Source organism: Pseudoliparis swirei, chromosome 18 (assembly GCF_029220125.1).
Source record: "Pseudoliparis swirei isolate HS2019 ecotype Mariana Trench chromosome 18, NWPU_hadal_v1, whole genome shotgun sequence".
Lineage (NCBI taxonomy): Eukaryota > Metazoa > Chordata > Actinopteri > Perciformes > Liparidae > Pseudoliparis > Pseudoliparis swirei.
Genome location: NC_079405.1, coordinates 3,529,766 through 3,545,160, shown reverse-complemented (window position 1 = coordinate 3,545,160; position 15,395 = coordinate 3,529,766). Strand labels below are relative to the sequence as shown.

Here is a 15,395-nt window from a genome sequence, read left to right as displayed (position 1 = left end):
ACTGACGGTATACAGTTCATTTTGTCTTTATTATATAACGGCATTACTCCCCGAGCCGGCTTGTATGGTAACATAACTTAAATACTCACATTAACATCCTGATACTGGCTGTAACCGGCTAGTTGGAGAAGATCATTGACCACCACGTAGTGATGCAGCGAGATGATCAGTAATCTGCCTCCTCCAGAACGAGCGTCAGTGCGAGTGCCTGCCGGGTTTCCTGGGTAACGGAGTCCAGTGCCTGGAGAAGGTGGTGCCCCCTGTCGACCGCTGCCTGGAGGACAACGGGGGCTGCGACCCCGCGGCCACCTGCAAGGACCTGCATTACCATGGTAACTCCACCGACTCTCATCGCCACGCTCGGCACCTCGCCTCTGCCGGGCCGCGTCGGCCATTGCAGTGAGAGAAGGTAGCTGCCGTGGTGATGTTGTTTATCAGTTCTGGCTCTGGGACTCGTAAACAAACATCAACAAGCAATCAGCTGGAATACGGCCGGTGACGCCCAGAGCTCGTTAAAGACACGACCGCATGGCGCCCGTTAAACATGGAACACATCCAAGGGACGAATGTTTTGATTGAATGTATTGACAGTAAGATCTGTAGTTTATAGTGTCTAGAGTCTCTAGTATCTGTAGACTAAAGGTACTATAGAATATAGAAACGATAGACTAAAGTTACTATAGGTACTATAGAGTTTATAGTGTCTACAGTCTATAGCAGGGGTGCTCACACTTTTTCAGCACGCGAGCTACTTATAAAATGACCAAGTCAAAATGATCTACCTGCGGGGGGGGGGGGGGGGGGCTCCGTCCCGATGCACGGGAGCCGAGAAGTGTTAACGCGTACCTATTGTATATGTAGTGTATAGCACCTGTAGACTATATATACTATAGACTATAGGTACTATAGACTCTATAGTACCTTTAGTCTAGTATATATAGTACCTGTAGACGATAGATAATATAGAGTCTATAATATATGTAGTCTATCGTATATATAGTCTATAGTACCTCTAGTCCATAGTACCTTTAATCTATAGTGTCTATAGTACCTCTAGTCTATAGTACCTTTAATCTATAGTATCTCTAGTCCATAGTACCTCTAGTCTATAGGACCTCTAGTCTATAGTACCTCTAGTCCATAGTACCTTTAATCTATAGTATCTCTAGTCTATAGTTCCTCTAGTCTATAGTACCTCTAGTCTATAGTACCTCTAGTCTATAGTACCTCTAGTCTATAGTACCTCTAGTCCATAGTACCTCTAGTCTATAGTACCTCTAGTCTATAGTACCTCTAGTCTATAGTACCTCTAGTCCATAGTACCTTTAATCTATAGAATCTCTAGTCTATAGTACCTCTAGTCTATAGTACCTCTAGTCTATAGTACCTCTAGTCTATAGTACCTCTAGTCTCTGGCTCTCGACGAAGGCGGTCGCATTTTCTCTCCCTCTCCTCCCCATGACCTTCCCTTCCCTGCTTGGCTTCTCTCGTCCGTGTCTTGTCTGTCATATACTTGAGAGACTCTCTCCTCATTGCTCTTCGAACTAAAACTATGGACCGATCAACTGGTCATCTGATCAACTGGTCTCTCAACGAAATTGACACCGTCTTCTCGACGAGAAGCTTGGGTTCGGGGGAACCTGCCCGTCCTGCCGGGACGTTGCAGCTGGTTACACGATGGACGTGTCGTGTGCCTAGCAGCCCTTTCCGTGGAGGGCGAGATGACATCTACCTATTCGAACTATGATTACAGGATTTCTGCTGTTTGGATTTGGCGTTGCCCTGGTTTATCGGAAAATTAAGGAAACGGTGACAGCCGTTAAAAGCCCCCTAAGGCTGCCCGACGAAATTGGATCGATTTGAAATCCTATTGGGAAATGGGAGGAAAGTGGTGGAATAGTAGGTGCGCAAATTGGATGTAGCTGCTGGAAGACCAAACAATCCCAATCTTATCTGCTTTCGGCTCCCTCAACCAGAACGGGCCTTGGCCAAGGCCGTTACTGGAACAACAACTCCCCTGAAGATCGCTGAAGTGAGAACCTCTCTCATTCCCTTCCCCCTATCCACAGACACCTGTGGTTGTTGTATCCCCAGGACATTTCAAGGCTATCTCCATGGCAACGACCATCTTGCGGACTGAGAACTCTGTCTGTTGTGGCCTGGGGGAGGACGACTTACCGGGCCAATCACTCACGAACTCTACACACACACTACACACTCTACACACACACTGATATGCATTCACTACCCTCACCCCCATCCCACGCCTTCGCCTGCTTTATGCCCCCAGTGTGGTCTACTGGCGCTCTAACGGGCTGCCAGATGGCTGGCTGCCTGTCTACGCTGGTTACCCTCTGCCCCCCTACGGCTGAGCTTGACCACCCAGTCTTTGGTTTACCTCCCCTCCCCCCTTCCTCACGTTGCATGTCTTGTTTAGATGTATGTGCTTTTGTGCTGAGGTGTTTTTCTGCTCCCACACTGTACCCCTCTAGGGGCATATTCTGGGGGTTGTTTTTTATTTTCTCCTCTCTTCCCTCGTGTTATGCTGTAATCTTCCTGGATCTGCCTGTAATTTCCCGCTTGCGGGATCAATAAAGTATACATCTATCTATCTATCTATCTATAGTACCTCTAGTCCATAGTACCTTTAATCTATAGCAGGGGTGCTCAATACGTCGATCGCGGCGACCTGCCAGTCGATCGCGGCGTAGTATTGGTAGATCGCATGACATTAAAAAAAATTGGCCCGCCCCCCTCTCACTTTCTCTCGAGCGCGACATTACAGCAGCAGCATGTCATTTCTGTCTCTTCGTGTCGCGTTAACAGTCCTCTGCCCGCCGTCTCGTGCGCCGCGGAGCTCCCGACACCGGTTTGCGCGCATCGGGACGGACGGAGCAAAGAAAAAGTCACTCTAGCACCCCCCGTCAACAACTCTTCTCGGGTCCCGCGCGGTAGGTGAGCACACTTACTAGCACCCCCCCCCCCCGTCGGTCGATCGCCTTGACTTGGTCACATAATAAGTAGCTCGCATGCTGAAAAAGTGTGAGCACCCCTGATCTATAGTATCTCTAGTCTATAGTACCTCTAGTCTATAGTACCTCTAGTCTATAGTACCTCTAGTCCATAGTACCTTTAATCTATAGTATCTCTAGTCTATAGTACCTCTAGTCTATAGGACCTCTAGTCTATAGTACCTCTAGTCCATAGTACCTTTAATCTATAGTACCTCTAGTCTATAGTACCTCTAGTCCATAGTACCTTTAATCTATAGTGTCTCTAGTCTATAGTACCTCTAGTCTATAGGACCTCTAGTCTATAGTACCTCTAGTCCATAGTACCTTTAATCTATAGTACCTCTAGTCTATAGTACCTCTAGTCCATAGTACCTTTAATCTATAGTGTCTATAGTACCTCTAGTCTATAGTACCTCTAGTCCATAGTACCTTTAATCTATAGTGTCTATAGTACCTCTAGTCTATAGTACCTCTAGTCCATAGTACCTTTAATCTATAGTATCTCTAGTCTATAGTACCTCTAGTCTATAGGACCTCAAGTCTATAGTAACTCTAGTCTATAGTACTAGTCTATAGTACCTCTAGTCTATAGTAACTAGTCTATAGTACTAGTCTATAGGACCTCTAGTCTATAGGACCTCTAGTCTATAGTACCTCTAGTCTATAGTAACTCTAGTCTATAGTAACTCTAGTCTATAGTACCTCTAGTCTATAGTACCTCTAGTCTATAGTAACTCTAGTCTATAGTAACTCTAGTCTATAGTACCTCTAGTCTATAGTAACACTAGTCTATAGGACCTTGAGTCTATAGTACCTCTAGTTACTCTAGTTGAAACCCTGACTCTGTCCACGTGACCTCCAGGTCACTAATGGAAGTGACGGTTTCTGACGGGCCTGGACTCACTCAAGAACCTGAAGACCGTTTCTTGTGTTTCAGCCAACACGGCCGGCGTGTTCAACCTGCGCTCTCCGGACGGGAAGTACAAGATGAACTTCAGTCAGGCCGACGCCGCCTGCCGCGCCGACGGCGCCACGCTGGTCAGCTTCAAACAGCTCGGAGACGCACAGCAGGTAAACCCACCTGCGTTTCCATAGAGACCCCGGACCGGATCAATCCGGCTCACTCGTGGAAACGCATACGGCATATTTATGAGAAGAAGACCAATGTTTGTTTAGGAGAGAAAGAGAAAAAGAGAGAGAGTGGTAGAGAGAGAGGTAGAGAGAGAGAGAGAAGTAGATTGAGGTATATGTAGAGAGAGACGTAGAGAGAGAGAGAAAGGTAGAGGTAGAGAGAGGGGTATTGGTAGTGATAGAGGTAGAGAAAGGTAGAGAGGTACAGGTAGAGAGAGATAGAAAAAGGTAGAGAGATAGATAGAGAGAGGTAGAGAGACTACTCTGAACAGCTGTGACAACTTTACCATGAACAGCAGTTTATTGAACCATTAACTTGTGGATGATCTCATTCATGTTCCTCAAATGCCAGATGTACTACTTCCTGTTCCTTGAAGTACTACTTCCTGTTGGTTGTCTTGGTGACTCATCCTGCTGTTGCGGGTTCTTCTTCTTCTCTGGTCCCGACAGCTGGGGATGCACCTGTGTGTCGCCGGCTGGATGGAGGGGGGGAAGGTGGGTTACCCGACCCGCTTCCCCTCCGTCAGGTGTGGAGACAACCACGTGGGCCTGGTGCTCTACAAGGAGCCCGTGGACCAGAGCAGCAAGTACGACGCCTACTGCTTCAGGCTCAGAGGTACTGAGGCAGCACGGTGACCCGGCAGCCTTTTGTTGTTCTAATTTGTTGTTGTTTATTCTGCTGGAGCCTCACAGAGCTCCCTCTGGATTCAGTTTCTATTGCCTTTATAATCCAGGGCTGCAGCTAACGATTATTTTAATACATTTAATTCTTCTACCGGAGGAACTTTTTTTCTATTATATATTAAAAAAATTAAAATTCAGATTAATTAAAAAACATTCAGATCAATTCAAAAAATTCTGATTAATTAAAAAACATTCAGAATAATGTATTAAAAAATCAGATCAATTTAAAAAAAATCTAATTAATAAAAAAACATTCAGATAAATTTAAAAACATTCAGATCCTTTTAAAACATTTAGATTAATTTAAAAACAATTAGAATTCCAGCAGTATTTGGTTCAATTTATTGACAATATTGTCAGATTTATAAATTCTCCTTTGGACTATGCTCATGTTGATTGAGTAAAACATTCAAGAGCAGAAATTAATAAATAAATAAAAATACGAACCAAAATGAAAATTTAGAAAAATGAAAATCCTCATATTTAAAAAGTTGAAACCATAGAATGTTTATAGTGTTTACAAATAACTTGAATTATTATATTTATCAAAATTGTTGATGACTAATCGACTAATCTAGCAATTTAAGTCAACAGATCAAGCAGTGAGTCTGATATCAATCAGAATATTGACAGATACTGTGTGTGCGTCTGTGTGTGTGCGTGAGTGTGCGTCTGTGTGTGCATGTGTGTGTGTGTCTGTGTGTGCGTGAGTGTGCGTGTGTGTGTGTGCTTGCGTGTGTGTGCGTGTGTGTGTGTGTGTGTGTGTGTGTGTGTGCGTGAGTGCAGATGTTTCCTGTATGTGTTCTCCCGGCTACATCGGAAACGGAGACTTCTGTAACGGCGTCCTGACCAGCGTCCTCGCGATGTCCAGCAACTTCTCCATCTTCTACAAGGTGAGTGTGACCATGACATACTATAATGATAATAACAGTAATAATTACATGGTAATTAATTAATACAAACATAGGCATAGAATGCACAACAAAACGGGGACACAATGGCATAAATAAAACATAAATAAACAAAATAACTTAATAAAATAAATGTGTTTTATTCATATTTCATCAGCTGATCTGCAGGATTCAGCTCTTGACTCGTGAGAGAGATTCAAATGTGGAGCTCCAGAAATACAAAACTGTGAGACCGAGCTTGTTATCGTAGCGGCTCCGTCGTTCCTCTTCTGGCTCGCTGTTCCTTCCTGTCGTCCGACCAGGAAGCGCTCTGTTGTTTTATGTTTTAACTTCCTGTCTACACAGGAAGAGAGGAAGTGTCTGCCTGAGTTCAACATCGGACAGCTTCTAAATATAACGCACAGTGCTGGGTTCAAATATATCAACAAAGATATTATATAAAATGTAGTTCACCTTCGTTAAAGTAACATTTTGCAACAATTGTACTGTAAAATAACAGCTTGAAAAAAATGGTGCCGCTACAATGACTTTTAATATGGTGATTTGCGCCTCCGCCATTGCCATCGGGGGTCTGTGGGGAAATAACTCCGCTATGTAGGATTCTGGAGCCGCCCGATCCGGGGCGGATGGACATCGACCTGCTTTCTGGCAGTGATTACGCAATGTCATATAGTGCCAGTCCACGCTCTCAGCTCCAGTATAAGGGCGAAGCAAGCGAAGTCTCTTGTAATGAATTACATGTTCCAATGTAAATTATGAATATGTAGCTTTTTGGTGTTGTCAACAATATTGTATTCGATCACACGTACTCCACATTCAAACATTTAGAAAACAACGTATATAGGCTGAAAACGCGATCGCCATTTCATCTAAACTAAATGTTGTCATTCTTTTGGTTATGTTAGCATTCATCTCCGATATCACAATGAATAAAACTATGCAGTCATATTTATGTAAAATCTTTGAATATTCTTACCTTATCGGTTGACATCATTTCTTGGTTTCTGACTTCGTCTGGTCATCAATACAAGTGTATGCGAGGCTGCATCTATCGTAACTGGGTATTCACGTCACTGAAGTAAACGTTAAATACCTCCAAAACTGAAGGGGGCGCTAAAACGAAAAACTCCATTATGGGGCTTTAAGAGACTACATTTAACATGTGGCTCTGGCCCGATTGTCCCCTCCCTCTCTCCGTAGTTGCTGTTGGACTACAGCGGCCGGTCCCCCGAGGGCCGCCAGCTGGTTGAGTTCATGTCTCACAGGAAGTCGGAGCTCACGCTGTTCGTCCCTCACGACGCCGGCTTCGGCCCGAACCAGGTGATTCACCATTCATAAATACTAAGCACACGTTGTTTACTTAACCCCAAGTTCACTAACTTTATGGATTTTTATATGAATCTGATAACCTCAACAAGAAGTTAGAAGTATTTTATGTTACTTATTGACTTGATTATACTTTAGTCGCGTCAAACAAGACCATTCATTGACATGTTTCATAAAGTGTGTTCACAAGCCGTAACCTATGACCTCAGGGCCATCACTACCATCCCATCATGTCCACAATACACAAGTTAAATATTTACTAAAACGTACAGTTTTATAGGTATTTGTAAAGACAATAATAAGTATTTTTATTTGTTCATGATCATTCTATATTCTGTTAGGACCTGAAACAACTTGTAATATTTAGAGTTCTTTCGTTGAAGCCGTGGAGCCTGGAGAGTGCACTCGTGTTATATTTTTAACGTGTTCATCATTGTGTTTTATTTTATATTATTTTATCCTAAAAACAAAGAACGTGGAATTTAGTGTTTTATTGAAGCATTCGTCCATGATGTTCAATAACTGGGTCCACAGCAACACGTTGACCTTCAGATCAAAGACCCTCATTACACCTTTAACCTTTAGAACCAATTGAATTCAATCAGAATACCAGCAGGACGGGAATCTAATCTGTGTGTGTGTGTGCGTGTGTGTGTGTGCGTGTGTGTGTTTCAGACTCTTTCTGGTAGAGATCTCGAGTATCACGTGTCAACCAATCACAGCATTCGACCATTTAAGGATCTGAGACACCAGGAAGTCATCGTATCCAGGCTCGGATTCAACCTGACTGTTACCCACGGCAACAACGAGGTCAGAGACACACACAGACACACACACAAACATAGACACACAAAGAAACACACACAGAGACACACAAAAACACACACACACACAAAGAAACACACACACAGAAAAACACACACACACAAAGAAACACACAAACACACACACAGGCACACACACAGAAACACAAAGACACACATACAGAAACACACACACAGAAACACAAAGACAAACACACACACAGAAACACACACACAGACATAGACACACAAAAACACACACAGACATAGACACACAAAAACACACACACACACACAGAAAAACACACACAGAAACACAAAGACACACACAGAAACACACACACAGAAACACAAAGACAAACACACACAGAAACACACACACAGACAGACACACAAAAACACACACACACACACACAAACACACACACACACACACACAAAGAAACACACACACACACACACACAGAAAAACACACACACACAGAAACACACACAGACATAGACACACAAAAACACACACACACACACAAACACACACACAAACACACAGGCACACACACAGAAACACAAAGACAAACACACACACAGAAACAGAAACACACACACAAACAGACACACAAACACACACGCACACAAAAACACACACACACAGAACACGCACACAAAAACAGACACACACACAGAAACAGACACACACAGAAACAGACACACACACACACACTTGGCGTTGTGGACATGAAGGCGTTCGATGACGTTATTGACTGAAGTTTCTTGATTCTGAGTTTCTTCCTGTTTGCCGATCAGAGGCTGAAGCTGGTGAACCGGCGGCTGCTGCTGCAGTGGGACATTCCTGCTGTCAACGGGATCATCCACGTGATCGAGGGCCCGCTGACGGCCCCCCCCGCCCCGGTGGGTGAACATGGTTTGACCCAGAGCTGCTGTCTAGTATAGGAGTAACGCTTCATGCAGGCAGCACAAAAAGAAAGAGCTCCTTTTTAAACGTGAAGTAATTTAACCCTTATTTATACACGCTAGGCTAGCTTAGCATACATGTTACCCATAACAGAGATAAGAGAACGGGAATAGAATCATAAATAGAAGAATATTACAGACCAAGAGTCGTCTAAATGTTTAAATTATTACACAAATTAAATGAATAAAACAAATGTCCAATATTTGAAAGAAAGTAGAAACACTTTATTTACATAAACTCCTTCATTAATAACAATTGTATAACATTGATACATTATATATATTTACATTTTTTCTCTCGTCCTAAACGACGGAATAAAACGTTTCCTTTATCGCGAGCGGCCGCTGTTCCCAGCGCGACCTCTAGGGGGCGCCTTGCCTCCCGCTCGCCCTTGTGTTCTAAATGGAATGTCCCCCGTCTGTTGTTGCTAGGCAACAGCTACAGCTGTGGGCGCACGCAGCAGCAGATGGCTCCGTTTTGGTTTCTTGGCACAAGTTTTTCAGGAAATGAAGATTCAATCAGTCGACTTTGAGATAACATCGAGAACCCAAATCAATATTCATTATGTGGGTTACGAAGACGACGAAGACGAAGATCACATCAGATTAATCTAAAAGCCTTGAGACGATTAATTATGTCATTCCCCCCAAACGACTTCACGTCCTCACCTCCTCCACAAGCCCACGTGGACTCTGTCGATTTGACTCACTTCAGTTTAACCTCCAGTGGGCCGAACCATCGCATATTAACCCTAAATAACATTTATAATTACATTTAACGTAACAATTGATTAAACAATTAATCTACAAACTGACGATACAAATTTGACTTCTCGCTGCGGCTAAAAACTGTTTTCTCCAACCTGACAACAATTCATTTATTTCCTCTGCTTTCAGTCGTACTTTCACATTATTGCATTTTTATTTTATTTTACAATTATTTAACCAGGAAATGCCTCGTTGAGATTACAAATAGAGTCCTGGCCAAGACGGCAGCAGCAGCACGTGACACAAAGTTTCAGACAATACAAGATATAACACTGACAGACAATATATATATTTAAAAAATGTAAAAAAGCTGTATTAAAAGCTGTGAATTCGCCGTTGGCCCGACGCTCCGTCCCCCGAGACGTCCACGAAGATGTTTTATTGTGAAATCCCATCGTCGCCTTTTCTCCTCGTCTTTCTCAAATCTCAGAAGCGCTGCACGTTTTCTTTTTGCCGCCGCTCAATGTTGACTCGTTCTATTTTTAGAACGTGCCTGGCGGGCGCTTCACGGGGTCCCAGCGGGCGACCAGGTGCCCGCGGGCGCCGCCTCTGCTCCGCGGCGAGCTCGTTTCCTCTCGGGTTTTAACGGGAGACGACGACACCGCCGCGTGTTCCTCGTGTCCGCAGCTTCAGCAGCTCCACGAGAAACCGACGACGGTTTCATTCATGTTTGCAGCTGCAGTCGACTCGTGTTTTTATGTAAACACGGTCACGCTGCGAAATTACATTTTTAGTCCCATTTTACTTCGTACGAGAAGAATAATGCATTTTATTTGTATCGTGCTTAACCCTCCTGTGACCTTTGGGGTCAATTTGACCCCATTCAATGTTTAACGTCTCAAAACAAATTATTGACATCATTTTTTAAATTCATATTTCATGACTTTTCATAATTTATTGGGGACAACTGGGGAAACATAAAATTCACATGATATGTTTTCAATGTCCTGTTCAATTTGACCCCAGGCTGTTTTTCACTCTGTAAAACATAAGAAATATTAACTTTTTTATTTATTTAAAGGGCAATTTAGGTCGTCAACAAACAAACATAAAGTACCTCACACTTAAACTTGGGAAACAATATTAATTCTAATCATTTTCTGTAGGTTTTAATTGCTGGAGTCAAATTGACCCCATGGGTAAAAGATGTTAGTACATTTGAAGGTGACAGGAGGGTTAAAAAAGAAATAAAGGGTTACTCAAAGGCACTTTAATGGTTAAAAACTAAGAATATAAGCGAAAACAATGCAAACGAGATTACGCAACAGTAAGAAACAAGAACGTACTTAAATAGCATTAGTATAGTATATATATATTTTATTAAAAGCCATTAAACGTCTTAAACAGGGTGATAGTATAAGAATGTCACTTTTCTTGACCTTAAACTACTAACCTGGAAACATTTGGGCTTTGATGACATCATTCTGCTCCACATCCTCTAACAAGATGGCTGCCAGTCAGCCATCAGGAGGAGCGGTCTGGTCCCCCCTCCCCCTTCACCCCCCCCTCCCCCTTCACCCCCCGGATTGTGAAACATAAATTATTCATTTTAATTGGTTGAATTTTCATCCTCCTCTGGGGAAATGAAAGCAGTCACGTCTCCACGGCAACAGGAATCAACAGTCACACGGCAACGCCGTAAAAATGTCAAAAGTACAGTAAGTCGTTAAAGAAATTAAATAAAATCATAAAAACACGGCACGGAGAATCACGACTCCGTGGCGTCGGTGCAGCGGAGGCCATTAGCGCCGGACAGAGTGTGTCTGTGTGTGTGGATCTAAAGGTTTTACTGTGATGATCTTATATAAGCAGTTATTATTATTTTCTGTGTGTCCTCTCCAGATCTCCCATCATGCATCCCGAGGCCACGCCCACTCAAGCGGCACAGTGTCGGCCATCTTGGTGTCGGTGTTGCTGGCGTGCGTGTTGGCCGCACTCGGCTACTACGTCTTCAAACACAAGACGGACGCCTTCCGCTTCCACTACTTTAGGGTGACACGCGCACACACACACGCACACACGTACACACGTACACACACACACACACAGTGGAATAGTTAAAAGACGAATCTCACAGCAAAAAAATCTCCAAAATGTAGAAGAAACAAATGAAACATTCGTAACCTGGTTACTTTATATATATATATATATATATATGCCACACAGATTTTTCTCCGCGGACAGAGAGGATACTTTGGAGTTTTATTTCTAATAAAATGACGCATGGCTGCGTGTGATCTCCGCTCCTTACAGCAGATAAAAGGAGCTGCTCGAATTTGTACATGACGTAATCCTCTGCTCTGATTACGGAAAGCTGCTCTCTCATTTACATAATTTAAAAATAAATCATCGCACTGGAGGAAGCTGTAACTCTGACACTTTCAGTGCACATATATATATTTATAAATAAATATATATTTATAAATATATATATATATTTATACATAAATATATTTTTTAAATATATATTTATTCATAAATATGTATAAATATATATTTACATATACACTACCGTTCAAAAGTTTGGGATCACCCAGACAATTTTGTGTTTTCCATGAAAACTCACACTTTTATTTATCAAATGAGTTGCAAAATGTATAGAAAATATAGTCAAGACATTGACAAGGTTAGAAATAATGATTTGTATTTGAAGTATTAATTTTTTTCTTCAAACTTTGCTTTCGTCAAAGAATGCTCCTTTTGCAGCAATGACAGCATTGCAGACCTTTGGCATTCTAGCTGTTAATTTGTTGAGGTAATCTGTTGAAATGTCACCCCACGCTTCCTGAAGCACCTCCACAAGTTGGATTGGCTTGATGGGCACTTCTTGCGGACCATACGGTCAAGCTGCTCCCACAACAGCTCAATGGGGTTGAGATCTGGTGACTGGCCACTCCATTACAGACAGCAAGCTGCCTGCTTCTTCCCTCAAGAGTTCTTGCACAATGTGGAGGTGTGCTTTGGGTCATTGTCCTGTTGGAGGAGGAAATTGGCTCCAATCAAGCGCTGCCCACAGGGTATGGCATGGCGTTGCCAAATGGAGTGATAGCCTTCCTTATTTAAAATCCCTTTGACCTGGTTCAAATCTCCCACTTTCCCAGCACCAAAGCAGCCCCAGACATCACATGACCTCCACCATGCTTGACAGATGGTGTCAGGCACTCTTCCAGCATCTTTTCACCTGTTCTGCGTCTCACAAATGTTCTTCTGTGTGATCCAAACACCTCAAACTTGGATTCATCTGTCCAGAACACCTTTTTCCAATCTTCCTCTGTCCAATGCCTGTGTTCTTTTGCCCATACCAATCTTTTCTTTTGATTGGCCAGTCTCATATATGGCTTTTTCTTTGCCACTCTGCCTAGAAGGCCAGCATCCCGGAGTCGCCTCTTCACTGTCGACGTTAACACTGGCGTTTTGCGGGTACCATTTAAAGAAGCTGCCAGTTGAGGACCTGTGAGGCGTCTATTTCTCAAACTAGAGACTCTAATGTACTTGTCTTCTTGCTGAGTTGTGCACCGGGGCCTCCCACTTCTCTTTCTGCTCTGGTTAGAGCCCGTTTGTGCTGTTCTCTGAAGGGAGTAGTACACACCGCTGGAGGAAATTTTCAGTTTCTTTGCAATTTCTCGCATGGAATAACCTTCATTTCTAAGACCAAGAATAGACTGGCGAATTTCACATGAAAGTTCTTTTTTTCTGGCCATTTTGAGAGTCTTATCGAACCCACAAATGTGATGCTCCAGATAATCAACTAGCTCAAAGGAAGGCCAGTTTTATAGCTTCTCTCATCAGCAAAACAGTTTTCAGCTGTGCTAACATAATTGCACAAGAGTTTTCAAGGGTTTTCTAATCATCCATTAGTCTTCTAAGGTGATTAGCAAACACAATGTACCATTAGAACACTGGCGTGATAGTTGATGGAAATGGGCCTCTATACACCTCTGGAGATATTTCATTAGAAACCAGACGTTTCCACCTAGAATAGTCATTTACCACATTAACAATGTATAGAGTGTATTTCTGATTGATTTAATGTTATCTTCATTGAAAAAAACAATGCTTTTCTTTGAAAAATAAGGACATTTCTAAGTGATCCCAAACTTTTGAACGGTAGTGTATATTTTTACATATATTTATAAATAAATATATATTTATATATTTATAAATAAATATATATTTATATATATATATTGAATGGTAAACTACTCCATCAGAATCTCTGATCTTAGCTTGAGGTTTCTAGTCTCTGGGTTAAATAAATAAATTAGTACACCTAGAATGATCAGATCAGAGCTTAATGGATATTCTGACGTCGATGAAGTTTCATTCGTTCTTCCCTCCGTGACAGAACGAGGATGAGGACGGTGCGCCGGGCGGCAGGAAGAAGCCCACATTGGTCTCCATCCCCAACCCTCTGTACAGCGGCTCCAGAGCCTTCAGCGAGCCGTTTGGGGTGAGTCGACCAATCAGAGACCAGCAGGTCTGAGTTCTTAAACTAAAACCTCAGAGGATCTCAGCAGCACGATTCAGAATAAATCACACCGGTAGGAATTCAGGCTTTGATCCTATAAGTATATAGGTCACAACCTCTCTGTGAAACTATGAAGGTCAAAAGGTCAACTTTAAATATCCCGGCCTCCACTTCAAGGCGATGAGTCTGGGGAAATATTCCCTTTTCACGAGCAGCTCTCTTGTGGTCGCTTCTCCCGCAGGACGCCGGACAGGGGTTGGAGCCAGAAGGACCGGAAGAACCTCCAAAGATTCTGGACCTGGACCAGTAGAACTGGAGCGGTCTGTTTACATACCACAATAACCCCGTTGGCTGTAACACTGTTCAGCTTCTTCTCAGATCCTCTGTATCCAAAATAAGAAATAAAAGTCAGTTAACTTAACCCAGATGGTCTACTTCGTTTCCTAAACCGTCGTCGGATCAAAAGTGTGTTAGCCTCGAGTTTCACTTTGACCGTTTGGGAACTTTCTGCTCCGCACAAAACAAAACAGCTGCCATAAAAATGTCATTACAAATGTATTCAATCAATAAATGTACCTAAAAGTCATTATTTAAAAAAAGCCATTAACAAAATTCCCAACAAGTCATAGTCCATAATAAACCGACGGTCTAACGGTTTATTAATCTGTATCAATTCAATAATCTTTGGGCTTGTTTCTATCGAAGTGTTCTGAAAGAGTTGAGATGGATATTTTAGATCTCATTGGATGATGCCTTCCATGAACATTTAAAGAAATATAATCGATTGTTCGGGTTGACGAGGCACTTAAAAGTAGTCGATTCGTGAAGTACGAGGATGAGAATAAAGAGGATGTTCATCCAGTTATTCAGACGTAGTCGGTGAAATTCACCGAGCCGTGTGAGCCTACGGGTGTGATGTATAAATATATATATATGATATTAATGTTATGAACCCAAACACGAGGGCGTTTGATTTTCCGACATTTGTGGGATTTCCACAAGTATAAAGCAGAAAGTGTTTATTTCTTCCGTGGTGGATGGCGGAAATGATATCCGTTTCCACGGAGATAAGCCACGCCCACTCTCCGGCGCGAACGACTTGAATGAATGAACCGCTGATATTCGTGTGAACGCAGCGTTGCTCATTCAACTCGTCCGCCGTGTCGCCGTGCTCCTCGTCTTCACCGCCGTGTCACACGTTCCGCGATTACGGTCTGGAATTCCTCAGATGTGTTCACGGTCGTCGGGAGAAAAAAAAGAGGCTCTTTTTTGAGTTTATTTGACTTCTCATGGTTTCTATCAGCGACGCTTTCCCCGT

The 15,395-nt window shown here is 42.7% G+C and overlaps 1 protein-coding gene across 1 annotated transcript in view; it reads left to right on the top strand.

The window, feature by feature from the left end:
- Positions 1-14,498, top strand: part of stab1 (stabilin 1) — a 62,427-nt gene extending 47,929 nt beyond the window's left edge. The window contains exons 61-70 of the mRNA XM_056438527.1: positions 188-332; positions 3,952-4,085; positions 4,596-4,761; positions 5,616-5,722; positions 6,941-7,060; positions 7,742-7,876; positions 8,674-8,778; positions 11,452-11,601; positions 13,955-14,059; positions 14,319-14,498. Coding sequence (XP_056294502.1) covers positions 188-332; positions 3,952-4,085; positions 4,596-4,761; positions 5,616-5,722; positions 6,941-7,060; positions 7,742-7,876; positions 8,674-8,778; positions 11,452-11,601; positions 13,955-14,059; positions 14,319-14,387 — 1,236 coding nt within the window. The 3' untranslated portion in view covers positions 14,388-14,498. The remainder of the gene's footprint in view (positions 1-187; positions 333-3,951; positions 4,086-4,595; positions 4,762-5,615; positions 5,723-6,940; positions 7,061-7,741; positions 7,877-8,673; positions 8,779-11,451; positions 11,602-13,954; positions 14,060-14,318) is intronic.
- The last annotated feature ends 897 nt before the right edge of the window (positions 14,499-15,395 follow it).